Source organism: Phyllobates terribilis, unplaced genomic scaffold (genome assembly GCF_046119375.1).
Source record: "Phyllobates terribilis strain yellow unplaced genomic scaffold, ASM4611937v1 Scaffold_2__4_contigs__length_985480577, whole genome shotgun sequence".
Lineage (NCBI taxonomy): Eukaryota > Metazoa > Chordata > Amphibia > Anura > Dendrobatidae > Phyllobates > Phyllobates terribilis.
Genome location: NW_027362762.1, coordinates 701,894,520 through 701,915,493, shown reverse-complemented (window position 1 = coordinate 701,915,493; position 20,974 = coordinate 701,894,520). Strand labels below are relative to the sequence as shown.

The 20,974-nt window shown below is 44.7% G+C and overlaps 1 protein-coding gene across 6 annotated transcripts in view; it reads left to right on the top strand.

Annotated features, from left to right (window-relative positions):
* SYCP1 (synaptonemal complex protein 1) overlaps positions 1-20,974 on the top strand; it is a 204,450-nt gene that overhangs the window by 58,000 nt on the left and 125,476 nt on the right. For all 6 annotated transcript variants that reach the window (XM_073667118.1, XM_073667123.1, XM_073667122.1 and 3 more), the window contains 3 exons: positions 9,458-9,528; positions 10,715-10,787; positions 10,968-11,030. In XM_073667118.1, coding sequence (XP_073523219.1) covers positions 9,458-9,528; positions 10,715-10,787; positions 10,968-11,030 — 207 coding nt within the window. The remainder of the gene's footprint in view (positions 1-9,457; positions 9,529-10,714; positions 10,788-10,967; positions 11,031-20,974) is intronic.

Here is a 20,974-nt window from a genome sequence, read left to right as displayed (position 1 = left end):
TTTTAAGAAACCACACTGTCCTACTTACTGACAGGTTTAACCTGCCATATACTGTGTGAGGGCATGTCAGATCAGGGTCCAGGAGGTGCGGACCGTCTCCCAGGTCCGCTACAGGATCAGTCTCGCGTGTCTGACATGCAGGAGTCCTCGACGGCGTCAAGCGCAGCGGTCGGGGGTTTCGGTGATGGGGCAGTGGTCAAAATGGAGGCCCTCACTCGTTCTATTGATGGCCTGTCTGACCTTCTAGGTTATTGGGTGTCAGCTAGATCCTCTCATGGCAGGAAGCGCCACAGGCCGGTACTGCCCTCCCCGCGCAGCGACTCGGAGATCTCTGTTATGGAGGGTTCCCCTTCAAGCTCAGATGGGGAGATGTCCGATTCGGATAAGGAGGATCGGCAGGGGCACTCTGCCTCTTTTTTGGGCCGTGCAGAGGCTTTTATTGGAGCCATGAGGGAGGCGTTACAGTTTCCGGAGGAGGTAACTAGACGTCCTGGTAAGTCGGCCCGGATGTTTCAGGAGTCGCATAGGTCGCGCTTGGCATTACCATCTCTGGATGAGCTTAATGGGGCAGTGGAGAAGGAACGCCTGTGTCCAGATAAACGTTTTCAGGGGACACGGTTTTTTGAGGCACTGTATCCGTGTTCCACGGAGTTGATTGATAATTGGATTCCTTCTCCTGAAGTGGATGTCCCTTTATCCCAGCTTAGCAAATCCTCATTACTGCCTGTTAAAGGGAAGGCGAGTATGCAGGATCCGCTGGACAGAAAAACGGAGATGGCGGCGAAATCCATCTACGAGGCCGCGGGTCATGGATTCAGAGCGGTGCTAGGATCCATGTGTGCTTGTAAAGCTTCCCTAAGCTGGTTGGACCGTCTACGGACGGCGTGGCAGGATGGATCCCCGCTATCCGAGGTAGATGGGCTTTTCAAGTTGTTGGAGGATGCGGCCCGATATGGCAGTGATGCAGGTTTGGATACCGCGTCACTGCTGTCCAGGGCGCAATCCTCGGCGGTCACAGTCAGAAGAGCACTGTGGCTCAGACAGTGGACCGGGGACGCGGTTTCCAAGCAAGGTTTGCTATCTTTAGCTTACAAGGGTGGTCAGTTATTTGGATCTGACCTCACGGAGCTGATTGTCAAGGCAAAGGCAAAAGAAGCGGCCTTACCACAGCGAAGAACTGTGGCTTCTGCGTCGGGCAGGCCTAGTGCCGGTAGTAGTCGGCGGCCCTTTCGGTCCAGGGGACGGTCCGGTCAGCCCTCTTGGGGATCGGGTCGTCCCTCTTTTTCAGGAAAAAAGGCTTCTCAGAAATCCCGCACTCCCTGGAAACAGAGCTTCCGTCAAGACAAGCGGGAAGCTGACAAAAAGCCCGCTAAGGCGGACTGACGCCAGGTTTTCACTCGAGGGCTCTCGAGTGGGGGGTCGCCTGCTCCAATTCGAATCGACTTGGGCGTCCCGCGTTTCGGACGCCTGGGTGACGCGGGTTGTGTCAGCAGGCTACTTCATAGAGTTTCTTTCTCGACCCCCGGACAGGTTTTGGCGATCTCGCATTCCGTCAGAGCCCGAGCTAGTTGCCGCTCTACGGCAGGAGGTCGATTCCCTTCTGCAGAAGGGTGTGGTGGTACCGGTTCCGCCGGAGGACCGGGGAAGAGGGTTTTATTCAAACCTCTTTGTGGTCCCCAAAAAGGAGGACAAATTTCGCCCCATTCTGGATCTCAAAAGATTGAATCGGCATGTCCGCACCCGGAAATTCCGCATGGAGTCGCTTCGCTCAGTTGTGGCGGCCCTGTCGCAGAACGACTTTTTGGTGTCAATCGACATTCGCGACGCTTCTTTGCATGTTCCCGTCGGAAGGGCCCACCAACGCTTCCTTCGTTTTGCCATAGGTCAGGACCATTTCCAGTTTGTGGCCCTACCATTCGGGTTGGCCTCGGCGCCCAGAGTTTTTACAAAAATTCTGGCACCTCTCATGGCGATCCTTCGAAGACAGGGGGTTACGGTTCTTCGCTACCTGGACGACCTTTTGATTGTGGCGTCCTCAAAGGAGGAGGCGGTGACGGCTCGCAATCTATCCCTTCAGCTCCTGGAGGACTTCGGGTGGCTGGTCAATTGGAAGAAGTCGTCTCTGGAACCGTCGCAGTCAATCCTGTTTTTGGGGATGCATTTCGACACGGTACGAGCAGTGGTGTCCCTGCCTCCAGACAAGCAAGCAAGTCTTCTTCGACATGTACAGGTTATGAAGTCTTCGACAGCAATGTCCCTTCGAAGGTGTATGCGCCTTTTGGGTTTGATGGTGGCGTCAATGGAGGCACTTCCGTTTGCCCAATTTCATTCCAGGACTCTCCAAATGCTCATTCTGAACCGTTGGGATCGATCACAGGCTTCGCTGGATCGCAGTGTCATCATCTCCCACAGGGTGCGAGAGTCTCTAGAATGGTGGTTACGTCCGGAAGCATTATCCCTGGGGAAGTCCTTCCTCCTTCCGAGGTGGTCGGTCATAACCACCGATGCCAGCCTGTCAGGCTGGGGGGGTGTCTGGAACGATCTCTGGATTCAGGGAGTATGGTCGTCGGAAGAGTCTGTCCTGCCGATCAACATCCTGGAATTGAGGGCGATTTTCCTTTGCCTCCAACACTGGACGGTCCCTTTAAACGGTCTGCCAGTCCGAGTGCAGACAGACAACGCGACGGCGGTCGCGTATATCAACCATCAAGGTGGAACGAGGAGCTCCAGGCTCATGATGGAAGTGTCTCGGATCCTGGTATGGGCCGAGGCCAAGGTGCCAGCCATCTCTGCGATTCACATTCCGGGAGTTCAGAATATCACGGCGGACTTCCTCAGTCGCGAGAAGGTGGATCCCGGAGAATGGAGTCTTCACCCAGAAATTTTTGCACAGCTGTGCTCCCATTGGGGAACTCCTCAAGTGGATTTGATGGCATCAAGGTTCAACACCAAGTTAACGACGTTCATGTCCAGGTACAAGGACCCGAAGGCTGTGGCGGTGGATGCTCTGGTGGCTCCGTGGGGCCAATTCGAGCTAATCTATGTGTTCCCGCCGATATCCTTACTTCCTCTGGTGTTGCGTCGGATCAGACTGGAAAGAGTCCCGGCTATGTTAGTAGCACCAGACTGGCCAAGGAGGACGTGGTTCTCGACGCTGGTGTCGCTTCTGGCTGCGCCTCCACTTCCTCTCCCTCTTCGCCCGGACCTGTTAACCCAAGGGCCCGTTCGTCATCCGGACCTGAAGTCTCTGCGTTTGACGGCGTGGCTCTTGAGACCGAAATCTTGACTCGTCAAGGTTTTTCAGCCGAAGTCATTGCCACTCTGCGAGCTGCCAGGGGTCCTGCCACTACTAGGATCTATCACAAGACTTGGGAGGCCTTCTTTTCATGGTGTTCGGGTTCTTCAAGGAACCCGAGGATTTTTTCCATTCCCAATTTGTTGGCCTTTTTGCAGTATGGCCTGGACAAGGGTTTGGCAGTTAGCACTCTGAGGGGTCAGGTTTCTGCTTTGTCCTTGCTGTTTCGGAAGGCTATCGCCTCGCGTAGGGACATTCGTTCCTTTTTTCACGGGGTAACCCGTCAGTTTCCGCCGCGGAAGGCGCTTGTGTCCCCTTGGCGGCTCAATCTGGTCTTGGAGGCTCTTCAACATGGGCCTTTTGAGCCTATGGACTCCGTTAGCCTTTCTTTGCTTTCTTGGAAGGTTGCCTTTTTAGTGGCAGTCACCTCTTTGAGAAGGGTTTCTGAAGTGGCGGCTCTTTCTTGCTCGCCTCCTTTTCTGGAGTTTCTCTTGGATCGCGTGGTGCTTCGCACACGGGGCGACTTTCTACCTAAGGTGGTGTCACAATTTCATGTTAACCAGGATATTGTGTTGCCCTCGCTCTGTCCGGAACCGAGGAATGCGAAGGAACGGGCCTTGCACTCATTGGATTTAGTGCGGGCTTTGAAGTTCTATTTGTCTATTACTCAAGGTTTTCGGAAATCGGACTCTCTGTTTGTGATTCCAGCAGGTCGTCGGCATGGTCAACGAGCTTCCAAGGACACTATAGCTCGATGGATTCGGTCGGCCATTTTAGAGGCTTATCGACTCAAGGGCGAATCTTGTCCAATTAAGATTCGAGCTCACTCCACGAGAGCTGTGGGTTCATCGTGGGCTTTTCATCAAGGGGCCTCGGCAGCTCAACTCTGCCGGGTGGCTACCTGGCGCTCCGTCCACACTTTTACAAAGTTTTATAAGGTGGACGTCAGTGCTTCCGCTGATGCAGCCTTAGGACGTAGGGTCCTGCAGGCGGCTGTAGTTTAAGTTATCGTTAACTTGTATTTAGCGCTAGTTACGCATTTTTCTAGGTTGTTGGGATTCTGCCTCTGTTGGTTTTTTCCCACCCTTAATTTTTGGACTGCTTTGGGACGTCCCACTAGTAATGACTGTGTCTCCCTTCCTTCCATCTGCTGCTGAAAGACGGATTTTGGTAAGACCTTACCTGTAAAATCCTTTTCAGCGAAGGAAGGAAGGGAGACACAGCTCCCTCCCATGGCAGAAGTGTGTTGTTGTGTTTTCAGATGCAGCGTGACCCTTCTCTGATAGCGATTATCTGGGCTGAGGTCGGCGCACTAAGGCTCTGTTCCAGCATTGCCAGCTCATCGCAGTGGTCAGGTCCAGTGAGTAGTACCTGAGACTGTGTGGTTTTTCTGTTATATGCATAACCTGTCTCTTGTTTTTTTCTCTGAAGTTCTTCAGAAGGGGTTATGTTGCTCCGCTGGTGATATTTGCTCTTCCTTAGCTTGTGTACGGACTGGAGAGCTGGAGTAGGAGGAGCCCAAGCTGGAGGGGCCGGACAACACTCTTTTTTAATCTGAGGTGTTCTATCCTATGTGGGCTCCGCCTACCCACTAGTAATGACTGTGTCTCCCTTCCTTCCTTCGCTGAAAAGGATTTTACAGGTAAGGTCTTACCAAAATCCGTCTTTTGTGGATTGATTTCGAAACATTTTACATAACATTTTGGATCACATTTATACTGCGCTGTACGCTGAGCACTTATATCAGGGTTTCCATCTAAGGCCACGGCCCCACTATCTGTATTTGGTCAGCATTCGGTCAGGATTTTTTCTCAGTAGTGGGAGACAAAATCAGGAGAGGGTGATAAATGCAGAATTGGTGCACTTGTTTCTATTATACCTTTTCTCTGATTGTTCCTCACCTGGTTTTAGTTCCCACTCCTGAGAAAAAATACTGACCGAATACTGACCAAATACTGATAGTGGGGCTGTGGCCTTAATCTCCGAGTGACGTGATTCAGATGAACCCCCCCGAAGGATCCATTCGCTATAATGAGGCATCATTTTTTTATTTACGTTCATCTTTTTTATCGCGTTTTATTCTACTTTTTGTTCTGCACTATGATGAAAAAGCATAGTTTTTTGCCCCTTTTTTTATGTTTTTTTTTTTTTTACGGTGTTCACTGAAGGGCTTAACTAGTGTGACAGTTTTATGGGGCTTGTCGTTCCGGATGTGGCGGTACCAATGTGTACTTTTTTTTGTTAAATTTTGTATTTTTATGTCAAAAAATAAATAAATGACCAGTATAATACTGTATGTATATACATATATATGTTTGTATTATTTTCTGATTATTTTTTTTTTTACATATTTTTACAATTTTTTTTAAACTTTTTTTTTTACTTTTTTACTTAGTTCCCCTATGGGACTTTGACTTTTAGCAGTCTGATTGCAGTTATAAAGCATAGCAATGCAGGTGCAATTGCTATGCTTTATAACTGTCAGTTCTGCACTGACACAAGTTTGTTATATCATGCACTGCGCATCATCAGTGTGACACGTACCGGTGCCTGGGAATCAGCGGTACAGTCAAGGCTGTTTCCAAGCACCGGGTGCTGAACGCTGCCCTCATCATTGTTCCCTACCGGCACTGCGATCAGCGCCAGCAAGGGACAATGTTGAGAGTAGTATTCTGCTCCAGATGTCTCTTAGCCTAAAAATAAAATAAAAAAAAAATCCTTATACTCACCTGTCTGAAGATTAAATAAGTGTCCCACGCTGCAATCCATCTGACCGACAATGTCTGCAGTGGCTTGAGATGTCTGCAGCGGCTTGAGGTGACCGCACATGCTAAGGAGCAGAGGAGAATTACTCGCTCCAGCGAGCAGGCCCCTGCACTGCGCTGAGCTCACTGAGCGGTGTCCTGTCACTCACTGAGCTCAGCACAGTTCATTGGCCCGCTTGCTGCAGCGACTCATTCTCCTCTGCTCCTAAGCATGTGCGGTCGCCTCAAGCCACTGCAGACTCTGATGCAGAATTGTCGGTCCGATAGAATACAGCATGAGACAGTATGTCGGACAGATGAGTATTATGTTTTTTTTTATTTTATTTTATTTTTTACAGGGGACAATGGCTTCAAGGAATTAGGTGTAAGGGTGAGTATAATGTTTTCTATTTTATTCTTATTTTACACTTGCTGTACACAGCGGGGGCAAAATACAATTGCCAACATTGTCCCTTGGTTGCGCTGATCTCAGCGCCCACAGGGGACAATGATGAGAGATGCCTGCAGCACTCGGCGCTTGGGATCAGCGCGAACAGTACCGCTGATTCCCAGGCGCCAGTATGTGTCACACGGATGACACAAGGATATCATCCAGTAGAATAAGAAGAAGAGAAAAAGGAGGGCACCACCCCAAATGTAACTAGGGATCCACCCATCACATACAATTATAAGCAACAATAAATATATAAAGAAAAATGTAGTATGCATTGACAAGGATCACAAAATAGAATCAAAAAAATATATCAGTTTATTAGTTAGACTAAACAGACAACCAAACATGTTTAAAAACAATTAAAAAAGCAAGTCGCTTATACAAATGTACAAGACCACAACATAATAATGTTCTAGTAAATCCTCAAATAAATGTATAGAATTAAGCCACAAAAGCACTAATGTATACCTATAGTATGCATCCTAATATATCATATAAATAATGGCAACAATTCAGATAATCAGATTCAAAGGGCAGTATTAATGTTGCACCAGATTGTACCCACATGATAAATTACAAAACCTAAACATTCTGCTGGCATAATTGACCAAGATAGAAAAAATATTATTATAGAAAGATGCAAACATTCGCTGCTACTAAATGCAGCTAAAGGCAATGATCAGGAATAATATGTCCTGAGCATAGGTGACCTGTAAGAAATCACAGGGAGGATATAGAAACCCCGACCGAAGCGGATTGCTATATCCTCCCTGTGCATTTTTACAGGTCACCTATGACAGCACGGATCACATGGACTCATTCAAGTCAATGGGTCTGTGTAATCACATGCCTCACACGGATGCCAACCGTGTGACACGTACCGGCACTTGGGAATCAGTGTACAGTTCGTTCTGTTCAGGCCGGGTGCTGAACGCTGCCCTCATCATGGTTCCCTTTTTTTATTCTTATTTTTACAGGTGGACACTGTGGGAGCAGACATTACTACCCTCATCATTGTCCCTGCTATGCTGATCACATCGCTGGCAGGGAGCCATGATGAGGGCAGTGTTTAGCACTCAGCGCTTGGGAACAGCGCTAACTGTACACTGATTCCCAAGCGCCGGTACGTGTGATCCTGATGCGGCACATGGTTGCCACATGTGTGACACACATGGACACACGGGACACGGATATCTCCAGTACCGGCTTTTCCAGTACCCAAAATATACGGACGTGTGACCCCGGCCTGAAAGCCAGAAGCTTCCAGGAGGAATAAGGGTCCGTGCCCACGATGCTTTTTTCAAGCGTTTTTGCTGCAGAATTTTTGCAGCATAAATTCTTGGTAATTCGTCCCCCATGGTCCCCAATGTAAATCCGCAATTTCAATGCCCATGTTGCGGAATTTTCCACAGCGTTTATGATGTGCAGAAAATTCCGCAGCATGTCCATTATTTGTGCGTTTACGCATGCGGAATTGCCATCTCAATGCATTAGAAAAATGCAAGGCAATTCTGCATGTATAAAACGCTTCAAAGACGTGCAAAAAACGTATGTCAAATTCCGCACGCGTTTTTCTGTGCAAGGACATGCAAAACTGAAGCGGAAATTTCTGCATCGTGGGCACATAGCCTAAAGTTCATTTTCTCCCAGTAGCTGTGCAGCCTCGCAGCATTGCAACACTATTAACCTGCAGATTAACCTCATATCTGCAGGTTAATATTACTTGCGGACAAGTCGGGTTACTTTTAAATAAAGCTTTCTCAAATTTAAAAAAAAAATCTGGTGTAAAGCATGTATGTCAATTTTTGCCTCAAGCTGAGTAAGGTGGCTGATTTAGCTCTGTAAATCTCCCAGAAATATAAACTGAAATAGACAGATTTGTTAATACTGTCTAAGGCCTCCTTCATACGTCTATGTTTCCAGTACGTGTGGTATCCATTTTTTTCACTGATACCACACGTACCCATTATAACCTATTCTGCTATGCACATGTCCATGCAAAACATGTCTGTTTTTTTTCAGCAGCACGGATGACAAGGGCCAATACAAGTCTATGTGTCCGTGAAAATCATGTACAGTACACGGATGGCATCAGTGTGCCATCCATGGGCCGTGCATGTTAACATTGCAAATTATGGGAGAAGGTTGGTAATTTTTCTTTCTTTCTTAATCAATACTGGAAAAACACTGATGACACACTGATGGTAAACACGGATACACTGATGACACCGGTACTGTTTTTTCACATACATGTTTAAACACGGATGTGTGAAGGAGGCCTAATACTTAGCATCAACTTAGACTAGACAGAAAGTATCTAAAACACATGACTGTGGTGCAGGCCATTAAAGACAGTTTTTCTGGCTTAAGTGGCACTAGAATTCTGGATCATTTAGCTTTATAAATCTCCCCTAATGTGTCCATTATCTTGGTTTTCAATTAGCTGTTAATTCTCTATTTTTAGCTTTATTGTTTTAACTGTATTGACTAACAACAGTAAAAAACAAGCAGAAAGGCAATTTCTACAAAACCTTACTGAGCAAGAGGTATAGAAACAAACCATACGCTTATGGTATTTTCTTGCAAAAGTGCACATAGATATTGTTAAAGTCCATCATTTTTCAACTAATGACTGCCCTTGTCAGTACAGGGGTCTTCTGCCCATAAAAAAATTATATACCGTATCCTATTCTTTTTTGTGGGAATTGATGGGCAATCTATTTTTAAATATATGTGTATATAAATGTATATATAATTGCACAACATATAGTTAAATATGTCCAGGCCATATATTCACTGCATATGCCAGGAGGTTTTCCTCTCACATGCATAAATAAACACAATGTGGATAGAGTCTATGATGTATAGAAATAAGGTGAAAGATAGGTCAGTTACCTAGTTTTAATATTTTTTTGCTGTTTTTTTTTTATTATTTTGTGCCTATTTTATTATTTTGTCCCATAGGCAAGTAAACAGCAAAGAGATCAGGCAATGAAGAAAATTGAAAATCGTGAAAAAACAAATGATCACCTAAGGCAAGTTAACTTCTAAACATTTATTATTGGGATTTGCCTATGACTCTGTTAACACCACATTTAGGGTTTGTTCCCACTTGCGATGCAATCGAACGAGTGCAATTCGATAAAAAAGCGGATTGCACTCTCCCCAATGTTACTCTATGGTGCAGCTCACATCTACGATTATTTTCTCATGCCGACTCGGCATGCGAAAACAATCTCAGCATGCTGCGATTTCACCTGAGAATCGGATGACACACACCCATATAAGCCTATAGGTGCGTGTGAAACATCGCACTGCAGTCGGATATCACTCAAGTGAAGTGCATTTACCGCTGAAGCCGGCAACAGAGGAGATGTAGAAATTAGTTTCTCCATCTCCTTAGCAGCTGTGCTGCGATCCTCTCATGCGAGAGGATCACAGCACAGTAGTATGAGACTCTGCTCTCGCTCGCAGCAGAGCAGGAGCCGAGGGTCATTAGTATATCACATCCGATGCTATCGCAACGGATGTGATATGCTAGTGGGAACCGGGCCTTATCCAGTCATGCATGTTTATTTCTGATAATGAGAGGATTATAAGCCGCTGCCTTATACACAACTGTGGCAACGGTTTGTCTCCTGTGGGAATAAAGAATTAGGCATGTTGAAATACCACCTGCCAGTCCCCTATTTTCTGAGATTCGCCTTTTTGGCACAGTGAGAAATAACCCATATAAATGAAATTGGTGGGTTTGGTCAATTGTATTGGTGACAGCACACATGCATGCATTTTATGACCTTTTGTTGTTTCGTCATCTGTTGATGCATGCTGATTCCAATTTGCATCTGTATGCCTTTAGCAATGTACTGCAGTCAGACTCATCACACCTACATGTGAATTTACATGTGGTTTACAAATATGTCACAAAATATGCAACAGTAATTCCACAGAAAAAAAATGCAAATGTAATTAATGCTGCTGATTTTTTGGGCAAATTTATTGTGGATTTATGGTGAGATATATTGTGTACATTTCTCGAAGAAACAAAAATACACCATGTGTGAACTCACTTAACGGTGCAAAATGGGAATTGCCATGTTCTAGATGTTTATTCCTAAATAATGGAAATAATACTTTAAGTTGCAGCATTGCCTTTTCTGACAACTGTCTGGGTTGTAATATAATGTTCTTTTAAATAATCTTTTTCCAAAATATATTTAGGAAGGAAAATGAGTTTTTAAAAGAGCAGCTGAAAGCTAAAGACAAAGAATGTAGCACCCAGCATGAAGATAAGGTATTTGAACTTTGAGCCCTGTTTGTTAACCAGTACAAGTGTCCATATATGAACAATTTTATGATACAAATCAAATAGAATAAAAAGTTTTTTCCTCTCAGTATTGATTTTAAAATTGCAGTGTGCTATGTGAATATTATTTTACATGTTTTTTTTTTTTATGTATTGCTTCTGTACTAGAAAAAACATTTTGAAAATGAATTTTCCAAAAAAGAAAAGCATCAAAAAACATTGGAAAACAAGGTAAGATCGTTACCTGAATTCTAATCACAAATTTGAAATTGTGTAAAAAAAATAAAATAAAATCATAAACTGCTTATAGCTTGTGCCATTTGCCATCGTTAACTTCTAGAATATGTGCACACATTGAATATTTTGTGTGCTGAAATTTCTGCACCATTTCTGCATCTCTTGGCAGGAAAACACAGCCTCAAAAACGTTGCTTTTTGACGCGTTCTTTGACTGCGGCAAAAACACACAGAGAATTGACATGCTGCAGATTATTTTCTGCACCAAATCTGCAAGTCAAAAATACTCAGCGCGTGCATGACACTTCAGGTTTCTCATTCACTTTGCTGGCATCAGGTTTTGCTAGCATATCTGCACCAAATCTGCAACCTGTGCACACAGCCTTAGGCTGAAAAATATGTATTAAGAAAGTTATAAAGTACATTAGACAGAATAGTTTAGTCTTTCTTTTCCTGTTATTTTCTACCTGTTTTTATGATGACATTTCAGAACAATTTGAAGGATGTTTTCTGTTTTCTTAGTGAGGCAGCGCAATTTCACTGTATTCTCTTACAAATTTTTTATTTTAACTCCTTCCTGATTTATTGTTATATTTTGGAGAAATTACTTTATAAATTTTGTGTTCTTTTTCCTTCTTCGTGATAATGAAAAATTTGGGCTGTAACAACATTTTAGAGGAAAAACTTAATTTTTCTTTTCCACGACACAGCATTATAACATTTGGTGAAGCACGTGTGGGATAAAAGTACACTCCATGTTCCTAGATTAATTTTTTGAGGCTTGTAGTTTATGAAACATGGTCATTTTGATTAATTTTCAGCTTTTCTGGCACTTTGTGCACTATGTAAGTGGCAACTGCAAATTAAGGCCGGTTTCATATGTCTGTATATTTCCGCTACCGGAAAAACCGGTACCGAAGATATTCGTGTCCCTTGTGTTTCATGCGTGTGGCAACCGTGTGCCACAATAGGGTCACACGTACCGACATCTGGGACTCAGTGTACAGTTAGCTCTGTTCCCAGGCGCCGGTGCTGAACGCTGCCCTCATCATGGTTACCTGCTGGCGCTGCGATCAGCACTGGCAGGGACAATGATGAGGGTAGTAGTGTCTGCTCCCGCAGTATCCACTTGTGAAAATAAGAATAAAGTAAAAAATCCTTATACTCACCTGTCCTAAGTGTTCCCCACTGTAATCCATGTGACCTATTAGCAGAGGAGCCAGGGAAAATGACTCCTGCAGCGAGTGGACCCCGGATCTGCACTCAATGAATGACAGGACACCGCTCCTGAGCTCAGCAGAGGTACGGGCCTCGCTCGCTGCAGGGCTTCATTCTCCCCAGCTCCTTGGTGTGATCGGTCGCATGGCTTACAGCAGGGGACACTTGGAACAGGGGAGTATAGGATTTTTTCATTTTATTCTTACTTTTACAGGTGGACACTCCGGGAGCAGACACTATAACCCTCATCATTTTCTCTCCTAGTGCTGATCGCAACACCGGCAAGGAACCATGATGAGGGCAGCAATTCTTGACTTGCTGTTGATGTTTATTCTGCCTCCCAAAGATCGCAGTAAGGCTCGGCTCACATTTATCCTGTGCGCTATGCTTCCTTGCAAATCTCTGAAACACATGATTCAGACGGAACCCCCGACAGAAGATTCCCTATAATGAGGCAGTTGGAGGCACTGTGAACGCCATCTGGCCTATGATCTTGACAGTGGTTTTTTTAAGCATGCATAAAAGTTTGGTTGGGCCACAGTTTTGTGCACTTATGAAAAGAAGGACACTGCTGAACAGAGGCCAGACGGAGTCCAGAGATATGCTCCTGCCTCATTATAGTGATTCGATCTGTTGGGGGTTTTATTTGAATCACGTCATTTGGAGATTTGGATGTAAATCCTGATGCAGGTGCTCAGCATAGAGCGCAGGATAAATGTGATCCAAAATGTTCTGTAAAATGTTTCCAATAAAAGCTTCAACTCAATACACAAAAATATATAGGGGGCTTCCACGTTACTGGTAGCACAAAGGCTCTAGAAAAGTGCTATGGCTACTGGCCCCTCAAATCAAATCCAGCAAATTTTGTGCTCCCAAATCCAAGTGCCCCCCTCCCTTCTGAGCCCCAGTGTGCCTAAACCACATTTAGCTTTTAGTGTTTGGCATTCATGTAGTGATGAGAGCCTTCTTCATTTACGGGAGCATGTCTCCCGAAGCACAAGCATGGCCTAATGTACTACAGTGTACTGCAATTTATGGGCACTACAATGGCAGATTTGCAATTTTCAATTACCAACATCCATTGCTGCTCATTTCTGGAAAATATCCCTGGAGTCAAAATCATCACTACACCTGTAGATAAAATTCCCAGAGGGATGTATTTTCCAAAATGAGGTCACTTGAGGGGGGATTCTGCTCTTTTGGCACTTAAGGGCTCTGTAAATGGAGTCCGCACACTATTCTAGGAAAATATGTTCTTTAAGAGTCAAATACCACTCCATCCCTCCCGAGTCTTGCCGTGTGGCTAAGCAGTAGTGTACAGCCACATGAAGTATTTCCACGTTCAGCAGAAATTGTGTGACAAATTTTGGTGTCATTTTTACCCATTTCACCTTGTGAAAATGAAAAAAATCTGGGGCTAAAACAATTTTTTTGTGATTAAAAATGTAATTATTTTTTCTTCACTGCCCAATGGTATAAATTCTGTGACACACCTGTGGTGTCAATATGATCACTGCACCCCTAGATAAATTCATTGAGAGGTGTAGGGGCTCTTCCAGTGGGTCAGGGCACCCCCAAACGATAACAGCAAAATCACTATAATATGGCAATCCTTACCTTCTGAGCTTTGTACTGTGCCTGAAAAGTACCGTATTTTTCGGACTATAAGACACACCGGACCATAAGACGCACCTAGGTTTTAGAGGAGGAAAATAAAAAAAAATGTAAGCAAAAAATGTGGTCATGATGCACTGTTAAGGGGGAGGGGGTCTGCTGCTGATACTGGTATAGGGGTAATGTCTCCCAATTCTGATAATATTCCCCATCCTGACATACATGCCCCCCCTTCCTATGATACGTGGCCCCCATCCCCATCCTGGTATGCATGGCACCCCTCCATCCTGGTATGCATGGAACCCCTCATCCTTATCCTGGTATGCATGGCATCTCTCATCCCTATCCTGGTATGGTTGGCACCCCTCATCCTTATCCTGGTATGCATGGTCCCCCTAATCCCCATCATGCTGCACATAAAAAAATAAACACTCCTACTCACCTTTCTTCTCTCTCCTCCAGCGCTGCATCCTGTCTGCCCACACTAATCTCGCCATGTGAGCCATGCGCGGCTCACAAGGAGAGATCAGCTGCTGGAAGTCACTGCTCCCCACGCCGAGACTGTGTGCATGGGGAGCAGTGACTTCATGCTCCTTGATAGCCGGCACACAGCATAGCCGCAGCGCGGCTCCTACTGCTGTCGGGCGATCGCGTGCGCCCACTATTAAAGGGCATGAATATTCACCCCCTCCCCACGCCCATGGGTGTGGAGAGCGGGTGAATATTTATGCCCTTTAATAACGGGCACACGCGATCGCCCGGAGGCAGCAGGAGCCGCGCTGTGGATACACTGTGTGCCGCTATTAAGGAGAATGAATATTCAGTGCTCCCCATGCCCATGGGCGTGGGGAGCAGTGAATATTCATTTTCTTTAGCAGCAGGGGCAGCGTAGGCTGCAGCAGGCGGCTGCTGCCTCCTGTGCCCCGCTCCTCCGCCGCTACCCCTCCCTCCACATCCCACACCCCACACAGTATATACATACACCCCCTGTAAGGATTTGTTCTGGTAGGCAGTAGCAGGAACGCAGTAATGAGGCAACACACAGGCTTAAAGTCCAAACTTGAATGTTTTATTCACACTTTAAAGAGCATGTTGCAGAAAGGGAAAAAAAACAACGTAAATGTACTCCAACTTGGAGAACCACCGGTCTCAGACTCGCCCTTGCATGGGACGGGCTAAACTAAGTGGCCGCCTGGTCACCCGTAGTGATGTGGTTAGTTGCAGGCCACAGGCGACCACCAGGTGCCATTCCCAGGGTTGCTTGAATCTTTGTCACAGACCTTTGCAGCATGTATCCAAACAGCAATACAAATTCAGGCTCACTCCAGCCTAGCTCCTCACACACTGAGATTTCCCCCCTAACTGGTTTATGCTGGCTTGATTGCTGCAGCTGTGTATGTCAGGTGTTGCACTGAAAACCTGGAGTTAGGGAAAATCCTGGCCACATTTTATCTTGCTGGGAGAAATATACCTTCCATCCAGTGCTACACCTTTCACTGCACCACACCCCCCAACCTTTGGACTATAAGATGCACCCCGCTTTTTCCTCCAAAATTTTGGAGTAAAAAAGTGTGTTTTTTAGTCCGAAAAGTACGGTAATTCCCGATTACATGTAGGGTATTGGCGCACTCAGCAGAAATTGCTCAGCAAACTGTGAGGTCCTTATTTTTCTATTAGCTCTTATAAAAATTAAAAACTTGGGGCTGAAACAACATTTTAGTGGTAAAAATGTAATTATTCTTTCTTCACTGCCCAATGGTATCAAATTTTGTAAGACATGTGGTGTCAACATGCTCACTGCACCCCTGGATGAATTCATTGGAGGTTGTAGTTTGTAAAATGGGGTCAAGCATGGGGTTGTTGTGCTGTTTTGGAACCTCGTGGGCCCTGCCAATGTGACAAACCCTCAAACCGTTCTAGCAAATTCTGAACTCCAAAATGGCAGTCCTTCCCTTCTGAGCCCTGCACTGTGCCTCAAAATTAAGTTTTGACCACATATGGGATATAGACATTTGCGCAACAAATTACACTATTCATTTTCTCCTATTATCCCTTTTAAACATTAAATTATATATCCTGGACTTTATGAAAAAACAAAAATGTGCCTAAGCACTATTGGCAGGTAGTTGCTACCTACCTGCCTGTTGTCATTCATTGCCGGCACAGAGCGATCAGAGACCGCTCCTTCTGGGGATTCAGCTGCCTGTGCTGACGTCACGTCGGCAGATCGGTGGCTTCTTTTCCGCCCTACTCTGCCGATGGAGCATGACTTCTGACTTCATTCTGATTGATAGTCGCCTCCCCCAGTTAGGCAGCGGGATTCTCGCTGTCTATCAGAATGACATCGAAACCACGCCCCGTCGACGGAGTGGAGCGGAAAAAAAGTCACCGCTTTGTTGATGTGACGTCAGCACAGGCAGCTAAATCGCACTGTGTCGGCGATGAACGACATCGTGCACAACAGTCAGGTAGGTAGCAACTAACTGCCTGTTAGTGCTTAGGCACATTTTTTGTTTTTCACGAAGTCCCGGATATGTCCTTTAAAAACTTGGGGCCAAAGCAACATTTTAGTGGAAAAAAAAATGGAAAATTTTCATTGACTCAGCTCAATGTTATACAATTCTGTGGATCGCCTGAAGGTTAAAATATGCTCACTACACCGTTAGATGAATTCCTCAAGAGGTGTAGTTTCCAAAATGGGGTCACTTGCATGGGTGTCTGCTGCTTTGGCATGTAAGGGGCTCTTCAAATGTGACATGGCATCCATAATCTATTCCAACCAAAATTGCTCTCCACAATTCAATTGGCGCTTCTTCCCTTCTGAGCCTTGCCATGTGCCAAATAGTAGTTTTCCACCACATATGGGTTGGTGTACTCTGGAGAAATTGCACAATAAATTGTATTGTCCATTTTCTTCTGTTACCCTTATGAAAATGAAAAATTTGGGGCTGAAGCAACATTTTTGTGGGAGAATGTATTTTTTCATGGCTCAACGTTATAAAATTTTGTGAACCATCTGTGGATAAATTCTTTGAGAGGTTTAGTTTATAAATGGGGTCACTTGTTGGGGGTTTCCATTGTTTAGGCACATCAGGGTCTCTCCAATTTTTTTCTTCCACATTGCTTTAATTTCTGTGAAGCACCTGAAGGGTTAATAAACTTCTTGAATACGGTTTTGAGCACTGTGAGGGGTGCAGATTTTAAAATAGTGTCACTTTGGGATATTTTCTGTTATATAAGACCCTCAAAGCCACTTCAAATGTGATGTGGTCACTGCAAAAATTGGTTTTGTAAATTTTGTTGGAAAAAGCCCTTCTAACTTCCTAAGGCTGTGTGCCCACTATGCGTTTTTTAAGCGTTTCCGCAGCGGCAATTCCGCCACAGAAACGCTTAAAAAACGCTTGGTAGAAGGTCTGCAATGTTCTCCAATGATAATCCGCATGTGCCGTGCACATGCTGCGGAAATTTCCGCTACGGATTATCATTGCGGAAATATCCGCAGCACTACCAATTATTTTGCGGAATCGCAGTGTTTTTGCCGCTATTGACTTGCATTGAATCGCTTAATATCTGCATGACTACATCTGCACATGCGGATATTAAGCGATTCAATGTGCGGATGGTACCCGGGTCTGGATAATTTAAATTTAAAATAAAAAAAACATTATACTCACCTTCTGATGGCCCCCGGTCTTCTATCCCATTCTTCTTGGCTCCCCGGCGGCTCGCAATGGAGTAAAAGGACCTTCCATGACGTCATTCCATGCACAACTTCCAGGCTGATGAGTGCAAATTTGCCTCCATCACCAGGGTATGTGAACTTTTGATCAGGGTCATTTGGATGATTTTGGTTGTCATTAAGATTTAAAAAGAGAAAATACACTAGTTTGACAATAAATGGCTTCACCTAACCAATAACCATGAGTGGAGAAAAAGATTTTTTGTTATCATTCATATTCTCTGAAACAAGGCCAAGAAAGGAAAAATTCTGCCGTGGTATGTAAACTTTAGAGCACAACTGTATCTCCTCCATATCTTAATTTTATACTAATATTATTAATTCTAATTTGTCTATGTTGTTGCTGAGGCTTCTGCCATTTGTATACATGCACTTTATGTATTTTGCCTTACCTCTATTCCACCACTCTGTATTAAATGTCCTAACCTTTCTTTCTGTTCCACCCCCACTTTTATTACTTCAAAATCTTCTCTGTATTAAGTGTTCTAACACTGCTCCCTATTCCACCCCAACTTTTGTTACTACACTATCTTCCCCTCCTGTACATTAATTGCTTTCTCTCAGTCCCTAGTTTAAATACTCCTCGAACAGTCTAGCCATTTTTTTCCCCGAGCACAGCTGCAGCCTTCCCACTGAGGTGCAACCCATCTTTAGCATAGAGCCTGCAGCCAATACAGAAGTCAGCCAACTTCTTCAGGAACCCCAAACCCTCGTTACAGCACTAATTCTTGAGCCACTGATGTACCGCCCTGATCTCCCGTTGCCCCTTAAGCATGGCACATAGTACAGGTAGTATTTCAGAGAATATTACCGGAGATCAAATTTGTATATTTTTTAAATTAATTTTTAAAAACATTTTTTTTTCATTTGACTTTATTTTTTAGACCCTTTCAGGGACTTTTATTTGCTATCGTCCTCTATTACAATAGATAGTAAGAATCACAGTCTCATATGAATGCCCGCAACAAGCTGATCTTCATAAGAGCACTCTAATCAGCAGATTCCTGACTGCCAAAATAACCCGTAGGCATCTTGCGATCAGGTCATGGGGAGGCTGATGGTCCCGTGAAGCAACACACCCCTTGGATCTTGCGCATTAGATGCCACTGTCATACAGTGCATCAAAACATGTCATTATCAAAAACTTATGATGCTCTTTAACCCCTTTACAGCCCATGACGTATTAATACGCGTCTGTGCCCTGGGACTTAAGAGCCTGACCCGTATTAGTACGTCATGGCGATTGCGCGCGCACACAGGCTGTGCGGGCGCGATCGCCGCTGGGTGTCAGCTGATTGTCACAGCTGACACCCGGTACTATGTGCAGGGAGCGGTCCCGCACTGCTCCCGGCACATTAACCCCCGCAATGCTGCGATCGAAGTCGATCGCAGCATTGCGGAGGCAAGGGGAGGTGATCGCAATACTCACCTCCTCTTCCGGCCTCCAGCGCTGTCTGCCGCGGCTTCCCGGGTGTTGCCATGACTACCCAATGTAGTCATGACAACATCCGGGTCACCAGGCAGCAGGAACATTGTTTGGTCATGCGCAGTGCACGACCAAACAATCTTCACACTGTGCATTGCTGACTGCCTGCTTGGCACAGGGATGGTGCTCCATCCTTATGCTATGCAGGCGATCAGAATAAAAAAAGTGAAAGTCCCACAGTGGGACAAAGTAAAAAAGTGTAAAAACTCTCAGAAAGTGAAAAAAAAAAAAAAAAAAATTGTAAAAATATTTTTAAAAAAATAAAAAAATCCACCAAAAATAAAAATATAATGTACCCATCAATAAATATTATTATTATGAAAAAAAAGCAAGCAAACAATAAAAGTACACATATTTGGTATCGCCGCGTCCGGAACGACCTGACCTATAAAACTGTCCCACTAGTTAACCCCTTCAGTGAACACGGTAAAAAATAAAAATAAAAAACGAAGCAAAAAACAATGCTTTATCATCATACTGCCAAACAAAAAATGGAATAACACGCAATCAAAAAGACGAATATAAATAAAAATGGTACCGCTGAAAACGTCATCTTGTCCTGCAAAAAACAAGCTGCCATACAGCTCCATCATCCGAAAAATCAAAAAGTTATAGCTCTCAGAATAAAGCGATGCAAAAAAATATTTTTTTCTATGAAATATCTTTTATTGTGTAAAAGCGCCAAAACATAGAAAAACAATATAAATGTGGTACCGCTGTAAACGTACTGACCCAAAGAATAAAGCTACCTTATCAATTTTACCACACGCGGAGCAGAATAAAAAAAAATAAAAAAAAAACAATTCCTGAATTGGTGGTTTTTGTTTATTCTGCCTCCCAAAAATCGGAATAGAAAGCGATCAAAAAATGTCACGTGTCTGAAAATGGCACCAATAAAAACGTCAACTTGTCCCGCAAAAAACAAGCCATCACATGACTCTGTCTGCCAAAATCTGGAAAAATTATAGCTCTCAAAATATGGCAATTCAAAAACTAGATTTTACAAAAAATGCGTCTTTTAGTGTGTGACAGCTGTCAATCATAAAAACCCCATACGATTCTTCGCACCGACCCGAAGAATAAAGTCGTCTAATCACTTATACCGCATGAGGAGCGGCGTAAAAAATAAACTCTCGGGTTAGGGTTGTGCTAGGGTTAGGGTTGTGCTAGGGTTAGGGTTGGGCTAGGGTTAGGGCTGGGGTTGGGGTTAGGGTTGGGGTTAGGGTTGTGATGGGGTTTGGATTTTTTTCAAAAGTAAGAAAAAAAGATGACGATATGGCGACTAGTGTTGATCGCAAGTGCTCGCTACTTGAGTTTGCATCGGGTGCTCTGGTATGCATTGAGTATCGTGGGTATTTGAGTGACATGCTAGAGTCTCCGCCCCATATGCTTTGTGGCCAAAAAAAACTTTGCGGGGATTGCCTGCCATGCACGAGCGATCCCCGCATGTTTTTTTTTGGGGTGTCTAATAACCGTGAAACATGCGGGGCAGGGACTCGAGCATGTCACTCGAGCACATTCAGTACATGGTGCATACCTGAGTACCCGATGCAAACTCAAGTAGCGAGCACTTGCGCTCAAGACTGATGACAACTTATTCAATATGATGACCTAATGTTATCAAATTCTGTGTCATACCTCTGGGTTCAAAATATTCACTATACCCCTTGATAAAATCCTTGAGGGTTCTAGTTTCCAAAATGGGGTCACTTGTGGGGGAGCTCCAATGTTTAGACACACAGGGGCTCTCCAAACGCGACATGGTTCCAATTTGTTAGCGGACACCATGTCGCGTTTGGAGAGCCCCTGTGTGCCTAAACCTTGGAGCTCCCCCACAAGTGACCCCATTTTGGAAACTAGACCCCCCAAGGCACCTATCTAG